Below are 16,662 nucleotides of genomic sequence, written 5' to 3' on the forward strand. Positions count from 1 at the left end.
AAGGTACAGGGTGGGGGTGGAGAACAGGAAAATAATTGAAGCATTTGAAATATAAAGTGTTATGATAAAACCTTTACTTACCCATCCTGTGGCTTGTTCCTTTTAGCTGGAGAGTCTGTAAAAGGAATATCCACCCTTCTTCCTCCCCTTTCATTTGATAGTATTTTAGATTATATTAAAAATGGTAATAACTACTCTTCTGGGGGAAAAGAGAAGCTAATTGAAATGGACTAGAGTTGGAGCTGTTGCTGCTGTTAAATCTGATCATCTTGTTTAGAAGATGAACCAGGACACACAATGGTATAGAAAAGAACAATAAAAATAGAAGATGCAGTTTCTGTGTCTTTGGTGTTGACTTTTATTTGCAGCATTACAGCTGGCAAAACACAGGCTTGGCACATGGTCTTATTAGCCACTCTGAAATCTGGCAAACTTGCGCCAGCATTGGGCAATTTAGGACATTTAGTTTTAGCGGCCTTTTTCATAACAGGCTTATAGCAGTGTTGCAAAACCTGAAGGCATGAAACAGAAGATGAAAGAGAAGAAATATGGTGAGGAAGAGAAGAGATACATGGTGGGGAAGGAAGAAGTCTCACCAGCCGATGATTGCGGTTTACCCAAAGCTAGTGGAGGTGACAATGTCATCTGAATCCCTCTTTCTGGCCCAGTCTGATCAGGACACATCTCAGGATTAGAACAACAAAGGCCTGGTGGTATCATGATAGATCCTAGGGTCCTAGGAAGCAGTTGAGGTGGCAGCTATGATTATAAAGTTTCTTGGCCATCAGACAGCTTTTGATTGGTAGTAAGGAGTTTAAGGATCCCACAAGGAAGCAATAGCAGTGTAACCCTCTTTATTTTGTTCACAAACTAGGCCTAATTTCTGACACACTGATTTGGATACATAAGTTTTAGTCCCATACTTAATTTATTGACCAAGCATAATCTTGTCCTTGAATAACACTGTCCTTGAATTCTATCATTTGCCCTTTTTGTGATCTAACTTAGCCTTGCTCTTTCCCTTTCATACCTTTTCCCTTCAGCATTTGTTATAGATTAGTGTGACTCTTCATAAACTTACACTCATTCTTTGCAGTTAATCTCACACTTAAGATACATTTGTACGTGCAGTTGTTTTAACAGTACCCAGACTACCCTCATTAGGGCATAGTTTTGATTGACTTTCTTCTTAGGCAAGAAGTTGTGTTTTATTTGCTCAGCATGAGACACTGGACAGAGGGAGAATTAAAACCATGTTATGTTGTTTGCAAGAGTTGTGAGATGTTTCTCTTAATAGAAAAATTAATTGCACCAAGTAACTGTTCATCTTTCTTCACCCTACAGATTATTGTGCAAGTAAATTTGCAGCAGTTGGGTTTGCAGAAGCAGTTGGTTTAGAAATGCTAGCTCTGGAGAAGACCGGCATTAAAACCACTATTGTGTGTCCTTACTTCATAAACACAGGAATGTTTGATGGTTGTAAAACCAAGTGAGTGAATTTTGGGGTTGTGTATAACTAGTATATGGCACACCAAAAATGTTTGATTAAATACAGGATTTATTAAAGAGAATTAATAATCAGTAGAAATAACATAATCTGAAACTATTGTAAGGTAGATTTTGATCCTTGTGCAATTTTTAGGGCTTATAGACAAAATCCAATAATTGCTAGAATGCAGAATCTAAGACTTTTTATTTACATTTCTAGCCCCTATTGCTAGAATGTGAATCTTCCAGATGCCTATATATTATAGTCCAATGAAGTGTTCTCTTTCCAATTCTACAGATGGTCTGAAACAGTAATTCTGGAAAAAAAGTGTAAACTGCCATTCGCATTAACTCTGCAATCTAGTGATGGTGTCACTTTAATCATCAACACATTTAACTCCTTCACTGCTCATTTGAGAAGAAACATGCAGTCTGTGTCCTCAGTCTCATGCCTTCTCCCCAAGGTGGAGCCCTGCAGCTGGTAGCAGCAGAGGGGCTGAAATTGACCTCCCCTGATCTGGAAAATTTCCAGGTTCAGGACCAATCAGGCCCCAAGGGTGGCAGATCAGGGAGGTTCAACCCGTACAATCTTTCATGGCACATTAAACATAGAAAATATAGTAGCAGAGTAAGGTTACCTAAATGAAACCTTTGTAAAATTTGAAGATAGCAAGAATTTAGCTCACAGGTACTAATATCAAGTGAAAACAAAACAGTGACACTTTCCAACTGATTTGTCAGGTGTTATATAATTCCACAAACTTCCTTTCGAAATGTTTGCTTCTAAGAGGCAAAAATCGTTGTAAAATGGGGTAACCTTCTTTTGTAAGGTGCATAACTTTAAATTTGAAGCTGCCTTGTTCTAAATTTGAAGTTATCTAGATGGAACATGGAGGGGAAAGCTTTGACAGTTTCATAGTAGTAGCCATATGTTGTCTTTTTCCAGGTGGCCTTGTCTACTCCCTATTCTAAATGCAGAGTATGCAGCAGAGAAGATTGTGACTGCTATACAACGGGAACAGGTGCATCTGATAATGCCACGAAGCCTGTACTTTTTATGCTTTCTGAAAACGTAAGGATGGATTCTCCTTGTTATGTTTGTGTCTGCTGTCAGATGCGTTATGTTTAGTTGCACAGATACTAATTCTACATGCTATAGTATCAAATGATTAACTAGGCGGGGAAAGGGGGGCTACTTAGATATTGACCTTAGTGGATTTCCAGCCACTTTTTAGTTATTGCCACAGGAAGGCTTCATCAGGTGGTGGTCTTGGATAACTTGCATGTCTGCAAATCTTCTACCAGACTCTGAAGATTCCCAATAAGGATAACACAATTTGCTGCAATTTAATAGCCATGTATATTGCTGTGTATATAGAGTTATTGTGCTGGCCTCCAGTGTTACTTTGCATACACCCAAAGAAATGCTGTTTCTGCCCTGAAATGCTTGCACAGCCTGGGTATGTTGAAGACCAAAGGTAGTGTATGCTGTTTTGGATGGCTGAGCATACCAATAGCCTATTTAATGCATGCTCTGATGTGGCTTATTTCTATTGGAGCTTATTAACATGATTGGAAGCTTGATGCAATATTATCCCATTACTTTAGGAAAGAAACTAGGATAAAACAGTAGAAAAGGCTATGAAAACCTTTTCACTTAATGCTTTCAACAGTCACTTGTTCTTTAGGCTTTTTTAAAGGTTCTTAGACTATTTGAAAGCGGGCCACACTCTGAGCAGCAATTAGTGGTCCAACACCTACTTTTAAAATCAGTGTGTGTCTTCTTTTTTAAATGTAAACATTCCCAGATCAGTTTTGGCAGTAGCAGGTGATTCTGTAAATAGCAGGAAGTAAATATACAGTGCTGAAAATATAGCTTGGGGTGCAGGAGAAGGGCAGCTTACATTTTTTTTCCTCCTAGCTCCCCCCCCCCATACTCCTTATTTGCCTTGTTGTCCTACTAGACATCTATTTTAGGGATGTCAGCATGTAGTCAACTACACATTTAACTGATAAGCCAAGGCTTATTGGTTAATCTTGTTGACTACATGCATTCCCCTGCTTGTATCAGAGGCAGCAAGAGGGGCAATCATGAGTGGTTCCCGTGAAGAGCTAGCTTTAAGTAGGCTCCCCATAAGGAACAGCAGCAGCACAGAGGGAGGGGAGGCAGGCTGAAGCCAATACGGGCAGGAAGCCAGCTTTCAAGCAGGCTTCTCATGCGTGCCAGCTCCATGGACCTGCTTGCCTTCCCTTGCAGCCTCCTACAGAGGCAGCGAGCAGGGAGGCAGGCAAGAGTCAGTGCTGGAGGGAGCTGGCTTAAAAGCAAATTCCTTCCAGCACCAGCTCTGTGGTGCTATCTATTCCCCCTCACCACACTGCTGCTTCTGATACAAGCAGGGGAATGCATGTAGTCAACAAGATTAACCAAGAAGAGGCAGCAGTGTGGAGGTGGAGGGAGACTGTTGCAAAGCAGCCCAGGCTTGCTGTGGACAGAGGCTGGTCCATAGCAGCAGCCCCTGTCTGCAGGGAGCTCGGACCCCCAATGCACAGGGGCTGCTACCACCCCGCCCTGCTGCCTCTGTAGCAGAGGCAGCAGCCCAGGGCAGCAGGCAGCTAGTCTAAGAGGGGAGCTGGTTTTTAAACTGGCTTCCATGGTGGACCAGCTTCCTCTTGCCACCTTGTGCAGGGGATTTGCCGGGAGTGTACTGGCTGCCACCCCAGGGGCTAACAAATAGTCATGTAATTGCTAAGATTTTATGCAATTATACAACTATTCAATTACCCTATATCTAACATCCCTAATCTTAAATTACCATGTTAAATTCTCTAGAGACTCTGATCATCTAGGTGAGCATGCATGAGACACTTTTAGGGAGGGGTGAAAAAATATTTCCACAAAAATTCTGTACTTCATTTACAAATACATGACTTTTATAGCTACTGGCATCACTAGAATGAATTATGTATCTCCATAACTCAGGTCCTATTACACAGATTGTTTATACCATGCATGAGCAATAAAATAGCAGCGCTTTGTCAGGGTTAGCCCCTGCCGGGCCACCGCCACTATATTTATCTGTACTGCTGCACATATGGGCAACTGCCACTTCTGTTGGCTGCAGATTGTCATTCCCAGCCAATGGGTGCTGTGGGAAGCAGTGCAGACTGGGACAACACTTTCCGCTGTTCTCTTTGACTGGGAATGGTGATCCGCAGTCAACAGGAGCTGTGACCACCGATACCTGTGGAAGGACAGGTGAATATAGTGGTGGAGACCTACCAGGAGCTAACCTTGGCAAACCGGATTCAGCCCACAGACTGGTATTGGCCCACCCCTAGGTTATACTAACACGCAGAAGTTTGGCTTCTGCAGTCTTGAGTACAAAACTAATTATTTCTGAAACTACCAGTTCCCAAAATACATTGGGCCTACTTACATTTGGGGAGCATCTATCATTTCTTTGTAATGTAAATTATCATATGGACAGTGAGGCAGTATGTTCTGAAGGAATGTGCCTATTCAGTGGCTTGGGTTCCTGAGTTCTAATCCTGGCTCTGCTACTGACTAGCTCTGATACTGGGGAAACATTGACCCAGTTTCTCTCTGTGCACTGGGAATACTTGCTACCCCATAAATAAATTGTGAAGACTGTTTGTGCTCTATTTTAGAAGCTGTAATGTCACTTCTGTGATTTATAAGATTATGTAAATACTCTGGTGTGTTTTTTTTCCCTTCAGTATTTTGCCTGTGAAAATGGGGATAGTCCTAGGAGACTACATTGGGGCCTTCCATTTCATGGACCACTTCAGAGGTCGGGTGAAGGAGGACTGATAATAAAGAGTGAAGACATCCAGTACCAGCAGCTCTAAAATAATTGACGGGTTTAGAGTTTAAAACATGGCCTGCTATTTCAGCAGCACAGAATTTGTCTTCTGTATTCCACTTGTAGTGCCTCATACATTTGTTAGTTAACAGCTTTAATCAACAGCTTCAACACAAGCTGCCTTTCCTTGATTTTCTGAATAGCTATCCTTGATTTAATCTAAATGAGTTCTGTTGTCTCTTTAAGTTCTTACTGAATGACTGTTGGTATCCATTTCATAAATTAATCACAACTGGCACATACAGGTACTCTCAACTAAGAAATAGGTTGTAATGGGCTGGGAAATTGAATTGAATTGACTTTGAATGCCTTCAAGTCCCCTCCACAATGTTGCTATTAGGGCTGTCTGAGAGAGCATATCTTTGTCATAGCCTTGGAAGTATTTAGTTTCAATTTCCTGAACTGTTTGGCATCTTTTATGAGCCCTAAAATTCACATTCATGAAATTAAGTAAAATGTCAGTTTTACATACTGACAATATTTTCCATATTTGTGATGTTGATTCACTAATCAAATACATATGCAGGGTAATAAATAATTTGTTATTAATGTCTGTGGGAAAGATTCCAATAGTGAGTGATTATAAACATATACCTTCCAGAGAAGTGCTCGTAAGAATTGTACATGTTTGTCTGATTACAAATATTAACTTTGGAATAAATGCCCATATTTTCTGTAGGACTACATTATTTATCAAATATTAAAAAGAAAATTTATTAAGTTATGTCTAAAATATTGTAACTCTGAACTCTTGTCTTGAAATGAGATACGGAGACACATTGAATATAAGTGGCAGTGAAAGAGCTTCTGAAATCTTTTCAGATGAGATGACTGGCAACTACAAGCAAGTCCCTGGACGAAGTTTAACAGGAGTTTCACTATTAGAAATTCTTGCAGTGTGGTGGCAGAAGAAGTTAAATTTGATGGAATTATTCCACATCTGTAAAAATGAACAAACCATCAACCATGCAATAATTTAAATGTTTATAAATAACTTATAATTTGCTCCTCTGAATGGGTTTCCCATCACTTATAATAATGTGCCACTCCTCATTTTTATCTTACACTGGATCTGCGCTGCACACCTCTAGCGGCAGTATGTAGGGTACGTGTAGCTATATGCCACAATGAAAAACAGGCTATGTCCACACTGTGATAGCTACATGTGCCAGCAAAAGGCTCTCCTGGAGCTGGCAGTGGGGAGCACTATATTTCTTTGCTGCTCTCAGCTATATGAGCCTTTCCCTGCTGTGAGGAGACTCCAAACCCCCACAAGTACCCTGCCCCCCCCCCCCCGCCCAAACCTCCATGAATATCCTGCCCCTGCCCAAACCCCCCACAAGTACCATGCCTGCCATGCCAAGATCCTCACAAGTACCCTAACCCCCTACCCAGACTCCAAACCTCCACGGGTACCCTGCTCCCCCGCCTAGACCTCCATGAGTACCCAGCCCCCCGTCCAGACTCCAAACCCCAACGAGAACCCCGCCTCCCCGCCCAGACCCCCACGAGTACCCTGTCCCCGTTCAGACCCTAAGCCCCCACGAGTACCCTGCCCCCCTTCCAGACTCCAAACCCCCACGAGTACCCTGCCTCCCCGCCCAGACCCCCACGAGTACCCTGCCCAAACCCCCATGAGTACTGTGCCCTCCATGCCAAGACCCTCATAAGTACCCTGCCCAGACTCCAAACCCCCACAAGTACCTTGCCCCCCCGGCCCAGGCCCCACGAGTACCCTGCCCCCCCACTCAGGCCCCACGAGTACCCTGCCCAAATCCCCACAAGTACTGTGCCCCTCCTGCTGAGACCCTCACAAGTACCCTGCCCCCCCTGTCCAGACCACAACCCCCACGAGTACCATGCCTTCCCTGCTCAAACTTCCATGAGTATGTTGCCCAGGGCCCCACCTGCCTCCTGCCCCCTGATCAGGGCCCCATTAGGACCCTGCTCCTGTCCCCTACCTCCTGGCTGGACACCTACCCCCAGCTTGCTCCTGTAGCCTATTTTCCACCCAGATTCTGCACCCCATCCCTATCTCACTGACTGGCAGTCCTGTCCCACACAATGAAGCCCTCATTTTTGGCCCCACCTCAGAGTGTAGAGGGGCCCACAAATTCCACTAACCCTGGAACCCCAGAAAAATTAATCTGGCCTGAGCCCTTGAACCTCAGTCCTACCTACCCTCCCCACATGGGGCTGGGGTGCCAGGGGAGGGATGTGTCTCAGTTGCGGCCACATCAGTGGGGTTTGGGGGGGCTAGGAGGGTTTGGGGTTTTTTTGCATCTCGTGTGGTCCCTGACTGATTTTTCTGAGGGTCAGTGACCCCTGAACCAAAACAGTTTCCCTGCTCTTCCCATATATAAAGACAATGCTGAAACATTTGTGCTGGAAATATATTATTTAAAAATGAAGTCTGGCCCATAAGGCCCCGATTGGGTCCAAGCCCCCATCTGGCCACAGCATCACAACACCCCTGCATCCTCACACACACCTCAATCCTAAGCCTATCGTATTCTGGAACCTTGTCCTGAGCGTCTCACATCCTCAGTCTTCTGCCACAACACTACTGCACAATCCACACACTACAAATGTGTGTCCTGAGCCCATCATAATCCCAACCCCTCTGCCCTGAGCCCCTCAGACACCTCAACCTGAACTCCTGCACCCTCATCCACAAGCCTGTGGTTTGCTCAGCACCCCAACACTCCTCCTGACCCCAACACTCTCCAGCCTGGAGCCCCCTCCCTGAGCCAGAAGCCTCTTCTCCACCTCATCCTGCACCCAAATTCCCTCCCAGAGCTTGCACCTTTCACCCCTTCCCACACCCAAATCCTCATTCCCACCCCAGAGCCCTCACATCCTGTCTCAACCCAGTGAGAGTGAGTAAGGGCTGGGGACAGCAAATGATGGAGAGGAGGGAAAGGGAGAGAGCAGGGCCTCTAGAAAGGGGTGGGATCTTCAGGCTTGCCCTGACATTTAAAAAGTGATCTTGGGTGTAAAAAGATTGGAGACACTACCATAAACAAATTTTAATTTTCAAATTTCATACCATGAAATGTGAATATATATATATTTATATTTCCTTTTGACATGTAGGGGTACTGGTTTGGTTAGTGGGAAGGCCAAAGAACGATGTAGAAGGCAATGGAACTTTTTCAAACTTTCTAGCACGCTTGCAGGAGTGTTTGGGACTGTTTTGTTGTGGGAGTAGGTAGCCACTCTTGCGTGGTTACTGGTGGTGGGGTATATATAAGGCAGCATGCGTATGTACATAAGAGTAGTAGTAAATAAACATTTGCAATAACTTATCAAGTAACTCACGTCCATTAAATTTATTGTAATCGGGGAAATTATTTTTATAGATTTTTTTTTAATTTAATATATTATGGCTGCGATTAAGAAAAGGAAGTACCATGAAGACTACATTAAGTATGGCTTCACAGTCATGGAAAAAAATGAGATTGATCATCCTCAATGCGTAGTATGCCACACAGTTCTTAGCAATAAGGCCTTGAGACCTAGTCATCTTGAGTGACACTTGACGAAGAACCACAGCGCTTTGACAGAGAAACCAAAATAGTTTTTTGCTGCTAAACTTCAAAATTTGAAAAGCATGAAGCTAAACACTACTGGAGCTTTTCATCAAGCGTTGGCCAAAGCGGTAGAAGCATCTTATGAACTGTCATTGCTCATCACTAAAGCCAAGAAAGTGCACATAATCGGAGAAACTCTTGTGAAGCCTTGCTTGTTAAAAGCAACTGATATTGTGCTTGATGTCGAAAGAAAGAAAAAAACTATTGGAAATTTCGCTTTCTGACAATTCTGTGAAACGTCGTATCGATGAGCTGGCGAAAGATCTTAAACTTCAAGTTGTGGAGGCAGTGTTAGCTTCTTTTTTTGCAATTCAGTGTGACGATTCCACTGATGTAGCACAATGTTGTCCACTGAAACAAAAAACAGGACTGTATAGCACTTTAAAGACTAACAAGATGGTTTATTAGGTGATGAGCTTTCGTGGGCCAGACCCACTTCCTCAGATCAAATAGTGGAAGAAAATTGTCACAACCATATATACCAAAGGATACAAATTAAAAAAAATGAACACATATGAAAAGGACAAATCAAATTTCAGAACAGAAGGGGGATGGAGGGGGGGGAAGAGGGGGAGGTAAATGTCTGTGAGCTAATGATATTAGAGGTGATAATTAGGGAACAGCCCCCAACTTAAACCTGTCCAACACATTATAAATAAACTACAGCCTATATTGGAACAGGATACTAAACTCCGAGAGGCTCTAGGAGACAGACCCATAGAATCCTATAGACAACCACCTAACCTCAAGATGATTCTTACCAACAACCACAGGACATACCACACTAATACCAACCCTGGTACCTTCCCTTGCAACAAACCCCGTTGCCAGCTTTGTCCACATATTCACTCTGCTGATGCCATTATTGGACCCAACCAAGTGAGTTATAAGATCAAGAATACATATTCCTGCGCATCCAGAAATATAATTTATGCAATCATGTGCCGAAAGTGTCCGTCTGCTATGTACATTAGACAAACGTCTCAGACACTTCGCCAAAGGATTAATGCCCACAAAACTGATATCAGACAGGATCACAAAGAAAAAACAGTTTCTTGCCATTTCAACCAGAAAGGACCTTGTCTCAACAACTTGATTACCTGCATCCTGCTTCAAAGACCTTTTAAGACTTCATTTCAAAGAGACTCCTCTGAACTGTCATTCATACTTATATTTGACACTTTACACTCAAATTTGAATAAAGACGCTACTTAGCTTACCCATTACAAAGATAGCTTCCTCAATTATCACCTCTAATATCATTAGCTCACAGACATTTAGCTCCACCCCTTCCCCTCCTCCATCCCCCTTCTGTTCTGAAATTTGATTTGTCCTTTTCATATGTGTTCATTTTTTTTATTTGTATCCTTTGGTATATATGGTTGTGACAATTTTCTTCCACTATTTGATCTGAGGAAGTGGGTCTGGCCCACGAAAGCTCATCACCTATTAAACCATCTTGTTAGTCTTTAAAGTGCTACACAGTCCTGTTTTTTGTTTCAGCTGCACCAGACTAACAGGGCTACATTTCTACCAGTGTTGTCAGCTGTTTGTCTATGTTCGATTCATTAACAATGGAACTATGAAAGAAGAGCTGCTTTTTTCAAAGGAATTGATGACCACATCAAAGGCTTCTGATATTATGAAAATGATTTCTGACTTTTTTGAAGAAAATAGACTTCCATGGGAAAAACTGGTTGGTGTATGCACAGATGGTACTCCAGCAATGCTTGGCTCTCGCTCTGGATTTGTGACATTGGTGAAAGAAAAAAATCCAGCCGTAACCACAACTCACTGCGTCATACACAGACAAGCACTGGCCTCTAAAACCCTTCCAGATGACCTACGTGACTCATTGAATTTGGCCATCAAAGTTGTTAATTTTGTGAAGAACAGTGCTTTAAATATGAGACTATTTGATGCTCTTTGCATGGATTTTGGAGCAGATCAGAAAACTCTCTTGTTTCACACGGAGGTACTATAGCTGTCCAAAGATAACATGCTTTTGAGATTATTCGAACTGAAAGATGAAGTGGAAATTTTCCTCAAGCAACGGAAGAAAGAAGAGTTATATCATGCATTTACGCACCAAACGTTTCAGCTTTCACTGGCATACCTGGTGGACATTTTTGAATCTTTGAACAACCTCAATTTGAAGCTGCAAGGAAACAACACTACAAACATTATAATGCACCATGATGCCATCAAAGCATTTACAAAAAAGTCCAGCTTTGGAAACATCAAACACAAGCTCAGATGCCTAATGTTTCATCTTTCCCAACATTTTCATCACTCGCTGAAAATGAAGGTTTCCAAGAAGTTTGTAAAGAGGATGTGAAGAATAAAATTGTGTTTCTTCTGGACTACCTTGCTGACGAATTCATCCGCTATTTTCCAGACAACTTTTCTGGCAACCCTATTCATAAATTAGTACGCAATCCATTCAGCGTTGATGTCAATTCATTGCCAGAAGTATTGCAAGAACAAGCACTTGAAATAAAATATGATTCAAGTGCAAAAGATAATTTTGAAAACACAAGCTCAGAGGAATTTTGGATAAAATATTTCCCAATGTACTCGAAAGTTGGAGAAGAAGCACTACGTGTTATTCCTCCATTTTCATCAACCTACCTCTGTGAAAAAAGCTTTTCAAGTTTAGTCACATTAAAAACAATACAAAGAAATCGGACTGGATGGCGAAAACGATTTGCGTTCCCCACTTTCATCTTTCAAACCTAGAATTTCCCAACTCGTGAAGAAAATGCAGCATCATTCTTCACATTAAATTTGATTTGTTTCTGCTATTTCTTATGTTAAATTACATTTTTATTAAATTTTTGTGCCAAGAAAAACTATTTGTGCATATTTTTTAATTTAAAATAATTTTTATACCAAGTTTTTGTGTGTATTTTTAATTTTAAATTGCAAATTGAATTTTTTTGTTAAAAGGGGGTTGGATGATGGTAAAGAAGAGTTGGGGGGCATGCGGATTTCTCAGAAATCGAAAGGGGGGCGTGATGCTGAAAAGTTGGGGAACCACTGTCACAGAGAGTCTGGAGAAGGAACACACACACAAGAGAACGGCCCTGGCGTTCCAGTGGGAAGAGCAGAGGAAGATTCAGCAAGACATAATGGGCCTTCTCAGGCAGCAGACACAAGTGCTCCAAGCATTTTGGCCAATTTCAGTCATGGGATTTTAAAAACAGTAAGTATGATTTTGGCTATTGAAATCTGAAATTTCACTGTTTTGTAATTGCAGAGATCCTGACACAAAAAGGAGTTTTTGGGGGGGAAGGGAGCTTTCAAGATTAGTGTAGGGGGCAGCAGATGCAGTACTGATACCCTTATTTCTGCACTGTGTCAGAGCTGGGGCAGCTGAAAAGTGGCAGCTACTGGCTGTAATACCAGATGCAAAGACACTGCCAGCAACAGCAGTACAGAAGGAGGATTGGGTATGGCACTGTCACCCTTCTGCACTGCTGCTCTCTGGATGCCCAGCTCTGATGGCAGCAGTGCAGAAGGTGGCATGGTATGGTATTGTCACCCTTCCGCACAGCTGTTGGTGGGGTGCTGCTTTCAGAGCTGGGTGAGCAGTCAACAGCCATCACTGTCTGGCTGCTCAGCTCAGAGGGCAGGGTAGAAGTAAGGGTTGCAATGCTGTGAGCCTCCCTCCTCCCAATAATCTTGCAACATAGGAATTTGGAGAATGTGCTTTGGAGGTGGGGATTGAAAACAGTGTAGCTACGTCTACATTGCGCTCTCTTGTGCAAGAACATATGCCAATGAGGGGCGGCAATGAATATATATAGCTGATGAGCCGCCATATTTGTGCAAGAAGGAGCAGTCTACACTGTTCCTTCTTGCTCAAAAACCCCCTCTTGCGCAAGAGGCCCTTGTGCAAAAATGGCGGCTCATTAAGTATGCAAATGAAGTGCGGCGATATTCATGGCCGTGCCTCATTTGCATATGTTCTTGCGCAAGAGAGCGCAATGTAGACGTAGCCTGTATGTCTGTGTGCACTACAGAAGCTCTCCAGGTTTTTTTTTCTTTTGTTTTCCCTGGTTTGCTATTTAATGAACCCCAAAAATCACGGTGTCAGAAGTTCAGAATAAGAAGGTAACTGGAGTCATTTTTAAGTTAACTGCTGTGTTTGCAACTGAATGTAGAGAAGCATGGGGAGCACAAGGCACAGGGGCCTTTGCATGTATTCGCTGAGCATAATAATGGCTTGACTAGCTTAAGGAGGAAAAAAGATAAAAATTGATGTGTTGCAACATGGCAGAGAACTGGACAAAAAGTGAGAAATAGTTTTGAATCGTACTGAGCAGTTATTGTGGGGTGGGGAGATGAGAAAAATGGTAAAATGAAATCACCTGTCTTGGTGCATGTTGGGAAGGAAGCACTGGATATTTATTACAATGTTAAGTCTGAAGAAGGTGAAAATACAAAGTTAAATGAAATACTGACTAAATGTAAGGAACATTGCCTGCCTAAAAGGAATGAAACCTTAGAGATGTTTTTATATACATGCACAAAACTGACAGTGCCATACAGGAATTTCCCACATAATTAAGGAAACTCACTAAAACCTGTGATGCCATAAAGACAACATGTTAAGACAGAGGTTGCTGTCTTACATATAGAAAGGAGATTTAATTTTAGAAAAAGCGCTTGGAATGTACGGGGCAGGAAATACTATAAAAGCACAAGCCAAAGAGCTGCATTTACCGGAAGAAGTTATCCACGTATTAAGGAACTGTGGCCAGAGTAGGTGAAATCAGAAAGTAGAACTCCTTACTATGAGAACTAATGCTGGGGGAAGACTGTGTACAGACAGTAGGTGGAAGCTAAGGATCACAGCATGGTCCCAAGCAGTGTATTGCCTTTGGAGCACTGTTATAAATGTGGGGGAAACAGTCGTTTTGCAAAATGCTACAGTCAGGTGGATTCCGTGAAAGACAATCTGCTTACGGAGTTTTTCATAGATGTAGTCTGATCGAGCAGGCCTGGTGAGAGGGACTGGGTACTGCATATGACAGTGAAAGAAACAACTATTCCACTGAAACTGGACTCAAGAGCTCAGATTCCCATTTATACATGTACAGCTGATTGTTCCTCTCTCAGTGGAGTGCTTTGCATTTGTCCTTATCAAATTTCATCCTGTTTTCTTCAGACCACTTCTCCATTTTGAATTTTAATCCTAACACCCAAGGCACTTGCAACCCCTCCCAGCTTGACATCATTCACAAACATTGCAAGTTATCTCCTTATCTAAATCATTGCAAAAGATACTGACCAGAACCAACCCCAGAACTGATCACTGTAGAACCCTATTCAATATGCCTTTCCAGCTTCTCTGTGAACCCCTGATAACTACCCTCAGGAACAGTGTTTCCATCCAGTTATGCAACCACCTTATAGTAGCTCGATCTAGGTTGTATGTCTAGTTTGTTTATGCGAAGCATGGGAAGATAGGGCTGGAGGAAGCAATCCCTCACCCCCAGCCCTGCCCCTTCTGCTAAGGCTCCACTTCCCCCATGGGAGCCAAGTTGCCTCCCCCACCCACCACAAGGAGGCGCGGCAGCATGCCATGCACATGCACCCCTCACCATGGGATGGGGGAGAGAGCGGGCACACATATGCGCCCCAGCCTTCCCAGCCCTGGAGCATGGGGAGTGAGGAAGGAGCACAGCTCCATCCTCCCCAGAGCATAGGGAGGGCTGGCACTGAGGGGTAGCAACACGGTAGAACACCTACAGTAGGTGTTATGGTGATGGAGTGTGAGCAGGGCCAGGTTGGCCATTTGGGAAGGTAGTGCCTTCCCCAGCCTAGCTTACCAGCCGCCCATGATGAGAAGGTCATGTGAGATAGTATCAAAAGCTTTGTTAAAGTCAAGCTATACTTCTTATATCCATCCACAAGGCTTATTACTCTGTCAAAGAAAGCTACAGTAGAACCTCAGAGTTACGGACACCTCAGAAATGGATGGTGTGCATTATTCAGAAACATTGCATAACTCTGAGCAAGATGTTAAAGACTTTAGTCACAGGGACACGGAGCTGCAACCTATGGGGGGGGGGGTGTCAGTTGTGGCGGGGGAAGGGGAGAAGATTGGGGATTCTGCCCTGCAGGAGATTCAAGACTCAGAGCTTAAGACCTGCAGGGAGCAATGGGGCTTGGGGCTTCAATCCTGCAGCTCTACTCCCGGTTTCTGGTTCCACATGGTGTCCACTTGACCAGTAAGTCCATAACGCTGGTGTTTGTATCTTTGAGGTTTTACTGTTGCAGATTGCTTTTGAGCAGACTTTTTTTTCTTGACAAATCTATCTGACTATTACTTATCACTTTATCTTCTAAGTGTTATTAAATTGATTGCTTAAGTATTTGCTCCATTATTTTTCCAGATACTAAAATTATGCTTGCTGGTCTATAATTCCCTCAGTTATCCTTATTTCCCTTTTTTATAGATGGATGCTATATTTGCCTTTTGACAGTCCTTTGGAATCTCTCCCTATAGGCATCTTTCTGCATATTTAATATCCCATTTGAATGATACATATTTTTATATTTTTTCTTTTCCATACAACAAAGCCATACATCTGATCTACCAATATATATGTATGGTGATTATATATAATGGTGGTGATTCTTCACTGAAATTATCAGCTGGGGCTCATAGAAAGAGAAGCATAATTGTAGACTTGGGGAAATGCTGGTTGTAACCAGAGTGGCAAGTTCAAACTAAATAGGGAGCTATGTAATTTAGGGGTTACAGAATTGATGTTTGTTGGGGACATTTTTTTTTCCAGAAAAGGTGTGAAACCTGACGAGAGAGAGATTTCAGCCACTGAAATGATCCCAACAGTTCCTGGGAATGGTTAATTAACTTGGCATATTCATATCTAATCTATCCATCAAATCAGCAGCTTTAAGAACCAGAGAATTAAAATGAACAGTATTGGAGTGCAGAACAAGAGGAACCATGAGAAGTTTTAAAACAACACCTGATACAAGAATCCACAGGCAAACCTATTAAAATTTCTGCAGATGCTTCACAGTCTGGGTTCGATGCAGTGATTTTACAGAAGTATGAGGATTGTTGGCAACCAGTGACATATGCATCCAAATCACTGACTGAGGCACAAACCAGATACGTACAGATTGGGGAGCTTTTAGTAATATTGTTTGCCTGAGAGAAATTCAATCAGTATATTTATGGCCACACAGTTGACGTTGAAATGGACCAAAAAGCCCCTGAGCATTATTTAGCAAATTGCTAAGTGACTGTATATTGAGGATTTAAAGAATGATGATCAAGCTGCAAAAGTATGATTTGGTTGTGACCTACATGTCTGGTAAATTCATGTTCACTGCAGATGCACTTTCCAGAGTAGTGTCTCCTATGAAACTAGAGAAGACTTTAGAGACTAAAGATGCTAGCCTGTATAGCTTTGACTGTAAAGTCAATTCCCAGAGTTAACAAGGAAACTGTAACAAATGAGAGGAAACAGAGTAAGATGAATTGTTGGGAATCCTTAAAGAAGTGATCGTTAAAGGCAGCCTGAAGAAGTAAAGTAGTTGCTAACCAAGTAAAAAACTATTGGAACTGCAGACATGCACATTTTTTTCAAGGGCAGTAAGGTTGTAATTCCAATAAGCCTTAAAAAAGAAAAAGGTATAGAAGATCCACTTGGGTC

At 42.5% G+C, this 16,662-nt stretch overlaps 1 protein-coding gene and 1 pseudogene across 3 annotated transcripts in view; both read left to right on the forward strand.

Annotated features, from left to right (window-relative positions):
* Positions 1 to 6,050, forward strand: part of SDR16C5 (short chain dehydrogenase/reductase family 16C member 5) — a 28,041-nt gene extending 21,991 nt beyond the window's left edge. For all 3 annotated transcript variants that reach the window (XM_075920665.2, XM_075920666.2, XM_075920667.2), the window contains exons 5-7: positions 1,345 to 1,489; positions 2,435 to 2,560; positions 5,227 to 6,050. In XM_075920665.2, coding sequence (XP_075776780.1) covers positions 1,345 to 1,489; positions 2,435 to 2,560; positions 5,227 to 5,320 — 365 coding nt within the window. In that variant the 3' untranslated portion in view covers positions 5,321 to 6,050. The remainder of the gene's footprint in view (positions 1 to 1,344; positions 1,490 to 2,434; positions 2,561 to 5,226) is intronic.
* A 2,680-nt stretch (positions 6,051 to 8,730) lies between these two features.
* On the forward strand, positions 8,731 to 11,806 carry LOC102446770 (zinc finger BED domain-containing protein 5-like; annotated as a pseudogene).
* The last annotated feature ends 4,856 nt before the right edge of the window (positions 11,807 to 16,662 follow it).

Source organism: Pelodiscus sinensis, chromosome 2 (genome assembly GCF_052426305.1).
Source record: "Pelodiscus sinensis isolate ZL-2025 chromosome 2, ASM5242630v1, whole genome shotgun sequence".
In the NCBI taxonomy this organism is placed as follows: Eukaryota; Metazoa; Chordata; order Testudines; family Trionychidae; genus Pelodiscus; species Pelodiscus sinensis.